Source organism: Sphaerodactylus townsendi, linkage group LG11, assembly GCF_021028975.2.
Source record: "Sphaerodactylus townsendi isolate TG3544 linkage group LG11, MPM_Stown_v2.3, whole genome shotgun sequence".
Classification (NCBI taxonomy): domain Eukaryota; kingdom Metazoa; phylum Chordata; class Lepidosauria; order Squamata; family Sphaerodactylidae; genus Sphaerodactylus; species Sphaerodactylus townsendi.
The window spans coordinates 19,138,996-19,153,302 of NC_059435.1; the positions used below are offsets into that span (position 1 = coordinate 19,138,996).

The following is a 14,307-nucleotide window of genomic DNA, read 5'->3' on the forward strand; positions in this document are numbered from 1 at the left end:
ATGTGAATCCAACAGACTGACAATTAATTATGAAAAAAACAAGGTTTGGGTCTTCTCTAGGCACTTTAAGAAGCTCACTCGGGCAATGAATAGTACCCTAATTGAACAGGTTAAGTGCTATAAGTACCTCGGCCTTTCATTCATTGTGATACTGCTCACAAAAGTGCAAAATCAATCCCATACGTAATGAAGGAGAGAATTTAGCAGCTCTTAGGGCTTTTTAGCTCTCAGCTGTGATTCAAATGTGTTCTCTTCTTCGCAGAACCACAGAAATGCAACACTCTGGCATTATTACCACAACGCAACTATAGCTTATCATTGACAGGAAAATACACATTTTCAAAATAGAAGCTAGTTAATTTAATTTAAAAGTGGTTAATTTTATGACGGGCTCTTTCTTCAGGCTTACATTAGTCATCAACAATGTGCTCAGCATCATATTAAAATTAATTGTGAAAAGCATTCAATTTGTTCACCCTATTAGTTTCATATAAGAAAAGTGTTAAGAAGCAGATAGCAAAGAAGATACAAGTTTTCCAAATATTTGATCCTTTCTGTGTGTCTTTACGGAAAGCTAATACTAGGGATAATTACAATTCTGGTACAAATTACATTCTCTAAAGTGATTAGCTATATAAGCATTTGGTAACTGAATATTACCAAAATATACGGTGGTACCTTTAAAGCAGCAAAATTGGATTCTTTAAAGGGGGGACCCTTACAGACTGATATTTTATGCCAAACGTTATTCAGATTATAAAATAGGACAACTTAATCATCCTTAGGTTGTCATAGTGGAAGAGATCCTTGTAGGATTCAAGCAAGATTCTTCTCTATCAGAAATGCAAGCCAAATCCATTTATGTGAATTCATGTTGAGTTATTACTCTGGAGTTGAGCAGTTCTTGTATGGCATCATCCTTATATTCCAGAACAGTCTTCAACACATCCACTGTATGTTGACCAATAAGAGGAGGTGGCTTTGGTTTGGAGACTTCAAACTGGCTGTACCTTACAGCTGGGCCTGTCAAACAAGAAAGATGAAAGGAAATAATTTATTGTGAATTGTGTCCTCTTCCTGTAAAGAGCAGTCCTGACCCATTTTATTCATACAGCTATTTTATTTAACTAGTATTAACTACTCCATTTCTAACCATGCTGCCTTCCAAAGATCTCCGGGTGATATACCCAGTCCTGCCCACTTTCATTTTTATCTTCACAGAAGTCTTTTGATTGGCTGAAGAAAGAATGACTTGCTCAAGGGCACTCGGTAAGTTTCACAACAGAAAGAGTTGGGATTTGAACCTGTGTTTTCCCAATTCTAGTCCAACTCTATGAGGGCTCTTATTTAATCAAGTAATCCTTCAAAGAGTTCACATGGGCATTCATGAGGTAATTCTATTTCGTCTTCATAGCAACTGCATGAGGCTTATTCAGCGCAGAGTAGCCCAAGCTACAGCAAGAGGCTGCAAGGACTGAGAGAGACGACATCTTTCCTCTTCCTGTGCTATTTTCCAGGTCAGTCCTCCCATATTTCATCACAGCTGAAACAACACAGCATTTTGTTGGGATTCTAACGTTGCAAACGCGGCAGCAATCAAAAGTAGACAATCTATTTATACAAGATGTACAGTATCACACAGGTTTTTTTGCCTACCAGCAACACACTTAAATTGAGTATTGGTTAAGGGAATGCACTCTTGCTCTGGGAGACATTTGCCACCAATGTCCAGCAGTACTGCAAAGAAGGAAGATTTTAGAAGCCACCATCTAAACATTTAAAGTCAACATACAGTTACTTCCTTAGTGGGTTTGAAGGCATTGCGTTTGCTGAGTCAGTCACAAGTTATGAGTTTTCAACGGATCCAGTCAACTGAGACGCCGAACTGATCTGAAGATGTTCCAAGCACAGCATAAAATGAACCAAGTGGAACAACACAATTCTGTTCTGTTACCCAGCCCAGAGGATGAATTCATTACATGTGTGTTTTACTTGTCACTGCAACAGCCAATGATGACTAGCTTGTGTGAAAACAGCTTTCCCAGGTTACAGCACTACATCCAGACATTTATACTGGCCATCATCACTGCATTCCTTCCACAAAGGCAGTTCACGGATTCAGCTGTGAATTTTTCACGTGTAACGCATGAACTGGCCTTATACTGAGTCAGATCACTGATTCATCTAGACCAGGGGTCTTCAAACTCTAGCCCTCCAGATGTTCATAGACTACAATTCCCATGAGCCTTAGCACTTGGCCATGCTGGCAGGGGCTGATGGGGATTGTAGTCCATGAACATCTGGAGGGCCAGAGTTTGAAGACCCCTGATCTAGACAAACATTATCTGTTTTGACTTGTAGCTGCTCCACAGGTTGTGGCTTAGAAAGCACAGTGCAGGACTTACCTCATGCCACTATTGCTGCCCTGGGAGTGAGGAGGCCACAGGCTGCCATCTGCAACAGCCATATGGCACCTGGAGGGCAAGGCCAAAAGAGGCTGGTGTGGGTTGATAAGGTGGAGTGGGGGCAGAGCCAGAGAGCATGGGACCATATATGGCCAGGGGAGGCAGCACCTCTGCCTCTTCTCCCTATGCTCGATGGCCAGCACCCTAATGGCACCCACTGACTTGCTGCTTCTGGTTCCCCCAGCACTGGACTGGAGGAAGGTGTGCATGGGGTTCAGCAATCAGGATCCGTCCCCTATGCTGTGCTCTGCTTCCTTTGCCAGCAGTCAATAAAACCAGCAGTGGGCAATTTTATTACCACAAAAGGGTTTATGGCCTATTTATTTTGCGGAGTGGTTGCCGCCCTCCCCTCCTTGGGTGGCAAATGCCTTTTCCAACACTTGCCACATTTGATCCTTTAAATGGAGATGCTGAGGATTGATCCTGAGTCCTTCCAAATGGAAATCAAATGTTCTACTGCTGAACCAATTGTTGAATATGTTGAATAACGAGGTGCATGCAGCAATCAATTGGTCCTAATAGAACACCAGTAATGGAAAGTTGAAGTCGCCAATGCTAATGTATGGTGCTCAGACTAATAGCTACGGCCAAACTACCAACATAGACAATCCTAGAAGCTGGTGGAGTTGCTCCTGCTTCTCTGGCAGTTCATACAATCAGGCCTTCCGAAACAAGTGCTTGCTTACATCAGTCTGGAAAATGCTGCACACTTATAATATCAATATACACATCTATCTTCAAGCCAGAGCTGAAAGTTTTGGAGCAATTTCCCTAGTTCCTGTAGTAGTTTATGCGTCCTTCGGAGAAAGTTGCATGCTTTCATCATTGCAATCAGAGCTTCGTATTTATGTTCAGATAAGGAATTAAATTGCAAGAGCGCCCTTGTGTTTGTTTACAGTGTAAAATGAAAAACAGTCAGTGATCATTTAGTGAAATGTTCATATCCTTCCTTCCTTCTTCTGAATTTTCTCACAGAGCCTTTCTGGGCTCATGCATATTATACAAAATTCCTTATCTTTCTCTCTGCTGCCATACAATATTGAAATCAATGTACAGATTTGCTGAGCTAGGATCCCTTATAGAAAACTGTTCAACACAAATGGCATGGCTGTGGAAACGCATTTCTGCTTGTGCTTTCCTTCCTTCCAGCGAGAATTGCAGAAGGACATTTTGTACACAGATTTATGAATCAGATGTGCTAAAAGACGGGAAATGTATCGGTCCACAGAATTCCAACATAACATGCTCAGTTACCAGCTTTATTGACTATTCTCCTGCAATACAGCATTAAAATCTCAATAGTCCAGTACTACTTCTGGAGCAACTGAAATTTCTGAAAAGCCAGCAGGTAAACTATTGCAACAGATTCATGGAGACTTGGGTATATGCTCTTTGAAGGGTGAAGAATATAACAAATCATAGATTTGTCGAAGGCTTTCATGGCCGGAATCACTGGGGTGCTGTGTGGTTTCCGGGCTGTATGGCCGTGTTCTATCAGATCCTCTGAAGATGCCAGCCATAGATGCAGGCGAAACGTCAGGAGAGAATGCTGCTAGAACACGGCCATACAGCCCGGAAACCACACAACACCCTAAATCATAGATTGCCACAATGTTATTACCCATATTGGTACATCAATATTATTGCTAAAAACAATGGGATAGCTTATGGGTTGGATCATCAAAAAAGGCCACTCTGAAAATCATGTGACTTGCATGTAAAAAAGCCATGAGGAACAGAAGCTGTCCTACATATGAAAGAGAATTATGGCAGACTGTGTGCTGAGTCCAACCTCAGCTATAACCATTCCATTTATCCACACAACTGTGAACTAGGTTGGGCTGGGTGAAAATTATCTGTCCAAAGCAGTGACCTTCGTGGCTGCATAAGGCTTTGGATCTAGGTTTTCCTGTGTCCAATTGCAACAACTGTTCATGGCATCACACTGGGTCTCATATGCTTCAAAAGCTGTGCATAATGATCAATATGAAAAAGACTGGTGTGTGTGTGTGTATGAGAACCAGTATCAATCAATCAGTCTTTATTTGTTAGCCATAGGCCTTTCAAATTACATGATAGATCCACAGATTGAGACACAAGCCATTTTAAAACCAAATTATATACACGAATGGTAAAAACATGACCTTAAGGAATTTACAAATTTTCAGAACTTACATCTTATAACTTATTCCTTAAACTACAACCTTTCTGTGTTCTAAGTTTGGTAGAAAGAAACATAAATGTAGCTACCCTATGTGTAACTTCCTCAAAAACATCGGCCATCATGAAACACACTTTATTCCCTTCAGTACCAGATAGTTTATCAAAAATATTTTTAAGATATATATACCTAATATGATCATACGTAGGACAGTGCAAAATGTAGTACTTGACATCTTCTATTCGGTTTGAGCCACAATCACAAATGCGTTGTTCCTTAGGACTCTGATTGTATCTACCAAACAGATAGTTTGGTGGAAAGGTATGAAATCTTAAACTGGAGAATGCTTTTCTTAAATTTGAGTTCATTAAGTATGAAAAATAAAGGACCTGATTACTATTTTTTTTTAATTTTTGGGAACCAAGGGATGAGAACCAGTATTCCCTCCTGTAACTATGTCCCACGCTCTCTTATTGGAACTAAAACCACATCAATTAGACTCTGACTTGCATTACTCCAGACTGCTTTCCAAAATATTTGTCCAAAGTATAGTATTGAGACAGACTGCCATTTCAAAACCTTTTCTCTTTGTGTTGTTTAGAAGTTCTAATCTTCATTGACAGGCAACTGAACTCTTTTTTTATTATTATTTTAAAGCTTATCTTGGTTACCTTAGTTGCAAGATAAATCCTTGCCTGGAACTTTGGTAAATGTCACTATTCTTTGTGTCTGAAAAATTTGGGACTTACATGCTCGTTTTGTTGAACTCAAATACTGTTATCAGTGTTAAGGCTTTTAACAAAGAGACAAACCAAATAAACAGTGATTTGGTTTTGCCTTCTCCATCTCACTTTCACTTCTCAAAGACTCTCATTTGGGATTGCTGGAACCCAAATTGATATGATATCTTCTTGCTTTCTTCATTCTTTCTTGATTTCCTGAGAAGATACTCCCCCAGTTTGGGCAAAAAGCCACCACAATATTGCCAGTTCAGCTGTGTATAGCATATGATCAGTAGTAATCCTGTTTGTCTTTCTATGGTTTAGTAGAGAGCTCGGCTTTTGATTACTGGGGCTCTGAGCTAAGCCACATGTTAAAAATTAGTGAAGTTCATCAAGAAGACTAGTTCTACTGCAGCCACAAGTTCCTGACAACAAACAACAACAACAACAACAGGCCTTTATTAGGCATACAAAGTTCCTGATAGCAAGTACACTTAGTAGTACCACAGGGGCCCAATTCTGATTGGAACCACTGCATGTGGGGAGGAGGGGCTCTGCCTTCACCCCACAACATTTTCCCAACCTTAATGACAAAGGGGGCATTATTTGCCAAATTGGGGGAGGTCTGTGCAAGCATTAAGGGGCTCCTCAGTTGTGAATGTCTCCAGCATGGTGTAAGGGTTAAGAGCAGGTGGACTCTGATAAGGAAAACCAGGTTTGATTTTCCACTTCTCCACATGAATGGCAGACTCTTATCTGAACCAGATTTGTTTCCCCACTCCTACATTCCTGCTGGGTGACCTTGGGCTAGTCATCGTTCTTTGGAACTCTCTCAGCCCCACCTCCCTCCCTCGCCTTGAATCTCCTTACAGAAGAGAAAGGCAGGGTATGAATCCAAACTCTTCTTCTTCCTCCTCTGTTGGGCTCAACTACTGGGAAACTGACTGTTCAAACAGCCCTCAGGGCTGGGCTGAAGGGAGTGGGCACCTGCGTAATTATGTGAAAAGGAAACACAGGCTTGAAGGCTGGGTGATGCAGAGAAAGAAGCAGACTGGGTGAGGGAGTGCGGAATATCTCTCTTTCTCTCAGGATCTAATATGGGGATTTGCCTTAGAGCAGCGACTCTGTGGGCCATGCCAGTGGTGTATTTGCCTAGGGACAGGCTATACCCTCTGTTCCCGGGTGCCACTGATCTGGTCACGCAGGGGGCGCAAAATCACCCCCCATGTGACCAGGAAGACGACAAGGCAGCAGAACTTGTTGTCTTCTGGCACCCTCGGCCCCGTCCATGTCGTCATTGACATGGGCAAGGTCAAGGAAGCCAGAGGACCCCCCCAGCCTTGCCTCCTTCCTGGCTGCTGGCTCTCCCAAGCCCCACCCCCTCCTGGCTGCCAGCTTTGAGCAGATGTCTCCGGGCACCATTTTCCCCCAGTACGCCTCTGGGCCACGCTAAATGTCATGGCATATTTGTGGTCACCACGAGGACATGACTGCCATCTTAAAGTCATTTAAAAGCTGCAAGTGCAGGTCATGATTGGACCACAGCACAATGTTCCTGTTCCCTTCCCCCATGTGTCTTCAAGTGCTGAGACAGCCATGGAGGATGGGGTGGAGCCATTTCAGCACTTGAGAAAGTGCAAGGATAGAACAAGAGCACCTCAGTCAGCAACACTGCTGGAATGATCAGGATATGGCCTTCATGGCCTTTATCAATTTATTTAAAATAACAGCTGTGCTTTTTGTGGGGACCTTGAGGATGCCATCACGTCTAGTTGAACATTCTCCCTACATTTGTGTTCTACCTGCATATTTGTGCTGAGGACCTGAGGAATCTACGGGCTCCCTGTCTCTGAACACAGCTAAGGACCCATGCTAGATGTCTATGAGCCAAAGCAGCAGCACATGGGGCACCCATAAGGCAAGGTCTACTGCTCCACTGCTTGATAAGGAGTGGCTTTTTATCAGTCCACTGAGCAGATGGGATGCATCCTTGAGTCAGTGGTGTGGATAAATGAAGATGAGTCGCAGCTGGAATGTGGGGTCCTCAACTACAGCTTCCCTGCAACAATTGCTCAGACTCTAAGGGGTGGAGCCTCCAAATGGGCTGGCCCCAGAATGAGCCAGACCATTCATAAAGTAAAAGGAAATAGGTCAGGGAAGACACATAGACCATTTATACACTTCTGGTCTCCTCTGCATTGAGAGTACACCCCCTTTGGATTGGATTCTCAGTTATGCATACTTTCCCCATCTTCAGAACTCACTCAGATCAGAGAGTCTTGGTAATTTCAGAAAGACCCCGAAGTGCAACTTTTCCTCTCCCTTCACAGGGAATGCAAAGGAAATGAGCATGCGTTTTGCTTTCTTGCTTGTCTCACTCTTCTTTGCCTTCCTCCACCCACATAGCAGCAGTTTCTCCTGCTCTTCTGGCCACCACTTCAGAAGGATCAAAAGGACTATTTATTTCCCATGCTGACGGTCTATCACTGAAGCAACAGACCTTTGAAACTGAGATAAAAGTTACATGGTCTAGTGAATTAATGCTATACCAAAGATGGCACACACACACATACAAAAGGCAGTAGGAAGCCTTCTCAGATGGAGGTTGCATGGGAAGGACTAGGAAGCGGGGGCAGGCAAAATGGTGGACCAGCTCAGCTAGGGACACTTTGCAGCAGGAGAATCCCTATGAATTTTTTTTAAGTAATGCATGCACAAATGGCCACGGGCTCCAATTCCTGCATTTGAGAGGAGCAAGGTCAAGAGAGAGCTGAAGAACCAGAATGATGGAATCCTCCTTCTCTCTTAGGTCTGAAATCTGGGCCGTTAAGACACAAGTGTCCCCTGCTACCATGGATCTGCCAGGACTTTCACTATTTGTATATAAAGCAAATAATCCAAACTCATCAGAATTGCTCTCTCTTCCAAACAGAACCAACAGGTATATCCTAGAACTTCTTGCTGCTTGGAGAAGTGAGGGACGTGTGATTTGCAGGAGAGATGCAGGGGAGCAGCAGGTTGTGGATGTGACCTGTATTCAGTGTACATTTCAAATCTTCTGTGGAGTGACTCCAGGAGACAATGGCCGTCATGTATCTAAAAATGCAATTATGCAGCTCCTCATCTCCTAGACTGGACACTTTTGGAAAGAACAATCCAAATTTAAATGTGATCCTAATTAGTGGCGAGATCTGACTCCTCCTTTCAGATTTCTGCCTTCAAATTGCTTTCTCTAATCACCGGACTAAATCCTGAAAAGCATTTGTATTAAGTATAATTTTCTCAGAAAAGCATTGATTGTTAATATCTTATATATTTCATATAGTTTTAATCACACCCCCGAAATCTAGCCCTGCTGTATACTTAGAACAGCTTGTTAACTATAAGTGCAGATGGATCAAGACAAGAGCAAGGTGCAACTCATTCCCCTCTGTCTATCTTCAAGGTCGTTTCCTTAACATCCCACAAAGTGAGCGTTGCTGTTGGTACTGTCCCAATGCTATAGACTCAATCCCTCATATCCTGCTTTACTGTTCGAGGTATAATAATATTAGAACCGATCTGGGAGCTTTACTACCTCTAGAATTTATGTTTCTCTCAGACAAACTAAAAATGTCTAAGCTATTGAACAGCCCTAATGTAGAAATTTCTGAAGCAGTTGCTACATTTTTAATCCATGTTCTACATGATATATAACAATGATCCTGTTTTTGTATTTGGAATGTATGGTACTTCTGGTTTATGCCTAATAAAGGTTTTTGGATTGGATTGGATATAGTTTTAATGTATTTTATATTTATTTATTGTTTTATTCAAATATTTTATACTATTAAAAATTAAAAGAAAACAAAAAAAATTACATTTAGTTTAATTCTATTTTATATTCTTGCTCCTTCCATGGGAATTGAGATTCTCAGGAGAAAGAGGGGAATATATATATTTAATGAATAAGCTAAATAATAAAACCTAACATCATATGCGAGCAATAACCAACAGCAATTTTCCTATATGTAAAAGTTAGTGCATTGAATGCTTCTATTTGACTTCCCTGTCAAGTTGTTATGATACACGCTTTATCGCCAAGGTGTCATAGGGCAACTGGTTGGATAAACATTATTTCAGTTTCAGATATAACCAAACTGTCTCCGAGTTTTCCTTAGTACTTGAACTCCACATCATCATAATAAATTCTGTTTATTTGGCGCCTCTCTGCCATAACATCTCAGGCGCCGAACAAAGCCATAAAGTTAAGGCACATAAAATACATTAAAACATAAGATACAGAAGACAGATAAGACAGTGGAAACATCATTTTGTTACATGAGGACCCAGGAAGATTAAAAATTATTTTTTTTTAAAGCTTAAACAATCTTCAGGAATTTATGGTGCATTTCTCAGATGAAAGAGTAACAAGGCAGAGAGGTACATATGGGAGACACTTCCCAAACATCAACAGATGCCTCACGGTCAGGATTAATGGCTACTTTTGCATTCACCCTTAAGCCTTTCTAGAACAAAAAGGGTTAAATGTTACAATATGTAACAGAAATCTTGTTCACACATTCTGGGCCTGCAAGCCATTGTTGTTCCCCACTGCAACCAGCTTGATCACAGCTCGGAGGGCAGAATCATCCTGTGCCTCTTCGCCGCTCCGTTCCGATTGGCTACTGTTCTACGGCCATGTTCTGTCTATCCCCACACATGTTATAAAAAAAACTGCCACAGGAATGGAGGGACGAAGGTGGCGTTTTTTGATTGGCCAGCTGTACGCATGCCCGAAACACTCAGCTGTGATTGGCTGAATGGGGGACTCCTGGGACCAGAGATTCTGCACTTTACTGGAATCGAGCTGTGTTCGAGCGTGGTTCCCTGAAAAAGTAGTAGTTCCCAGCTGGAGTCGGAAATTTGACCGTTACATGGGGCGAAGCTGGTACAAAACCACGTCAATCCCAGTGGTTGTGCGGAGCACTTAGGTCGAACGCAGCTTGAATTTAGGTAGATAACGCAAGTGCGGAATCGACCCCAGTGCACCATGCGGTTGATGTTGTGCCCACAAGTCAGCAATCTTGTGGAGGCAAGAGACAGAACCAGTGTGCTCATACTTCTCTTCTTCAGTATACTCTGACTGAATGTGCCAAGGGGTCATGTGTAAAGGGTAAACACTGGAAATCTGCGCTTTTTAAAACTTATTTGGTTTCTCGTTATATTCAGATATTGCATCTGACAGCTGGAAATGGGTACTTCTAAAAAAGCACAATGTGCTTGCATTTCTCTTAGCATCTCATGTATTAGCACAGAGATAAGGCTACTGCATTCGTCACTGAAGACCGTAAATCGCCCAGTTTTTGTCTTTTTCCTGAGTTTTTTGAGTATTGGTGGTTTTGGGATTTTGAAGTGTGGACAAATTCTGATGACACAATGTTGCCAGACGTTCCTCATGACCAGTGGCTAATCTACATACTACTCTACCCATGACCCAGTTCATTCCTCACGGTGAGTTTCCACCAGCCCAATATAGTATAAAGAAACACCATGTAGTTGCATTATCATCAGATAGTGTGTTTCTCCACCATTAGCAATAGCTGTCTTTGATGTGAAGCGTGCCTTTGTTCCTTGAAAGATAGCTCCATATCACAAGGTTTCATTTATACACATTGTGATAAAGACATGGAAACTCATCACAAGGGACTGTTAAATGTACTGGTAAATTTATACCAAGACCAAAATATTTCATCAAGGTGAGATATTCATGCTGTTCACTTGCTCACCTTTTCAAAGATACGCTATATAGCCATTTTGTCTTAAATTCAATGACAGAAACCGTACCCTTCTATAAAGATGCAACACTTCTTTTAATCTCCAATTTCTATTGGTTGTAATTGATTTGTTATTGGGTTTAACACTCTGGATGCAGATACAATCCTTCACCAAAGAAGCGTCGCTACAAATCAAAGAGCTATTAACAAAACATCAAATGGATGCACATATACGCACTAGCAAAATAAAAGGTAACACATGATTAATTTTCTTATTTTCAGTATAAGGGGTGATTTGTATTTCTTGGTTCTTGGGACTTGCAGGTGGATATGTAACTTGCTTTCACTGAAAAGCACTGTTTTTGACATCATGTTAGGAGACGTGAACATTTTATCTTTTGCCTTTGATATACAACATTATTTCTGGCAGTTGCATAGTGGATAATATGTCAAAAAGCTTTGTGTTCGTACTGCAGTAATCATCATTTACCTGTGAAGTAAGTCATTATTATTACGTTAAAGCCTATTACAGCCCAATAGTGCTAGGCAAGGGAAGGAGTTGGAAGGACCTCTAACATTCCCTACACTAACATTTTGCAAAGTGTTGTCAAGAGAGCCTCTAGCCCCAGGCATGTCAAGAGAGCCTTTAGCCCCAGTCACTGTATCTCCTGTGCCAAGAAGGCATGTAAAGTGATAGTGCATCAAGCAACATGCTACCACATGGCTATGCCACCATTTTCTTAGCACAGGCCGCCATTTTGTTTGCAACGGTGCAATCCCTTCCCTGCCAGTGTGGCAGCTGAAGCCCTACAGTGCGTTTGACTGCCCATCTGTCAAGCTGCTGCTAGTCTCCTGCAGGTTCCTGTTCCAGAAAATCATCTGTTTTGTTTTAATTTTAAATTCTTAAAAGACTACTCAGCATTTGGATCTGGGCAGAATAATGGAAGGGCAAATTCCACATTTGGACCCTATTCAGATGAGTTTGCAACTGACAATTTGATCAATACCAATGCTGTATGAAGGGCAAGCAATTGCTTTGGCTTTTCCATTGTCTGTTGCCAATCCCTGTCATGTGATATTCCGTTCATCTAAGCTGGGAAATATCAAAGCAATATGGGGCATCTGAACCTTGTAAACCAAGCAGCCTATACGTTGAGTCGCTTGGGTGTGCGTGCAGAAGCCAAATAAGAGTAGATCCTGCATCTGAAGTCCTTGCGGCTGCAAACATTTGCCAGTCTCCAGTGGGGATTTAAAACAAAAATTCTATTCCATGAAAGGCGAAGAAGTCAGAAATTGCCTTCCTCTGCCCGTAAAGGAAGACTACAAAACTGAACTGTAAGAATCAAGACACGCCCAAGAAGAGGAATGAAGTATAAGGCTAGGATGCTCTCCAAAAACCCCTTTTGCTTTCCCCCCCTTTCTAGACAGAGAAGACTTTGCATCCAAGAAGACAACTAAAAAGCTTGAGAGCATAAATTAGAATCAGATTGGAACCAGCCATGCATAAGCAATATTCCATCTCAAATGTGCACAGATCAGTTTCATTAAAGCAATTCCCCATTCTCCCTGACTTTTTTCCACCTCCTGATGCTTTGGAATAATTCCTTTTTTATTTTTTAAGATGTTCCCTTTAACGGTGGAGCAAAGTGCTTTTACTTGCTCGGGTTCGGGATTTTGAAGTCCTAATCGTAAGCAGCAGGTGCTTGGTTTAAGTGGGATTTTTCCATCATGACTGTCTGGGATCATCAGCAGCACCTTCCTCCCACACTCCCCATCACCTTTGATCCTTTGCCACTCGCACTTGTGGGTTTCACATTTGACTGACTTCTTTCTTTCCAGTTTTCTTTCCCTTCTGCATTATCCACTAATGCGTCTTCCTTTTGCCATGACAAGAGAACCCAGCCTTTGATTTCTACACAAATAAGACTGGGAAAAAGTTTGAACAAAGTGTTCTCAAGGACTGTGAAGGTGGTCATACCACCCTGGAGCTCATTCCCCTGCCCTCTCCATAACAATGCAGTGACACTTCATGTCCTACTCCTGCAAGCAGCAGCCGTTGATGCAGAGGAGAGACAAGGAAATACTAAATGCTATTATATTACAGTGTAGGAGCAGCAGTGGCGTAGGAGGTTAAGAGCTTGTGTATCTAATCTGGAGGAACCGGGTTTGATTCCCCGCTCTGCCACCTGAGCTGTGGAGGCTTATCTGGGGAATTCAGATTAGCCTGTACACTCCCACACATGCCAGCTGGGTGACCTTGGGCTAGTCACAATTCTTCTGAGCTCTCTCAGCCCCACCTACCTCACAGGGTGTTTGTTGTGAGGGGGGAAGGGCAAGGAGATTGTAAGCCCCTTTGAGTCTCCTGCAGGAGAGAAAGGGGGGATATAAATCCAAACTCCTCCTCCTCCTCCTCCTCCTCCTCCTCCTCCTCTTCTTCTTCTTCTTCTTCTTCTTCTTCTTCTTCTTCTTCTTCTTCTTCTTCTTCTTCTTCTTCTTGGTTAAGTGATCCCACATTTTATGGGATGGGAAATCTTGACACAGGGATGATTTGGGGGGGGGGGCAGCACTGCATTTTCTGTAAAGCGTAGTTCTGCTCACAACCATTTCCTATATATTTTAGAGTTGTATCCAGCCATCTCTTCCATTCAACCTCACCCATTTCCCCTCTTATCCTACAGCCCCCACTGCGCATGGCGTTTGTCCATGTAGTCAGCCCTGCTTTTTTTCAGGTAGTCAGAAGACTGCTCCTTCCTTCATTCGCCTGCAGGAAAGCTGAGTGAATCCCACCCTTTTCAGTTCAAAATCAGCAAGTAGGTATAATAAATTGATGAAACTGCACCTTTAATCAGCGGTGGGATCTAAAAATTTTAGTAACAGGTTCTCATGGTGGTGGGACTCAAACTATGGCATAGCACCAATGGGTCGGGGCGGGGCACGAGGGGGGCGTGGCCAAGCATTCCAGGGGTGGGGCATTCCTGGGTGAGGCTGTGGCAAGGATGCAGCCACTGCGCTGGTCCTTGGGTGAGAAACGAATGCACACAGGTGCAGGCTGCCACGCACACGGGTGCACCTCCTGCTAGACTGCTTCAGGTTCTGCGCGCTACTGCTGAGAGGAGGGGCGTAACTAAGGCAAAAATCACGTGCCAAAATCACCAATTAGTAACCCCCTCTCAGCATACACAAATAATTAGTAACCTACTCTT

General features: G+C 42.6%; 1 protein-coding gene across 1 annotated transcript in view; it reads right to left on the minus strand.

Annotated features, from left to right (window-relative positions):
* Nucleotides 1–345: 345 nt before the first annotated feature.
* Nucleotides 346–14,307, minus strand: part of SUGCT (succinyl-CoA:glutarate-CoA transferase) — a 366,990-nt gene continuing 353,028 nt past the window's right edge. Inside the window, exon 14 of the mRNA XM_048511745.1 lies at nucleotides 346–1,023. Within this exon, the coding sequence (XP_048367702.1) occupies nucleotides 860–1,023 (164 nt within the window). The 3' untranslated portion in view covers nucleotides 346–859. The remainder of the gene's footprint in view (nucleotides 1,024–14,307) is intronic.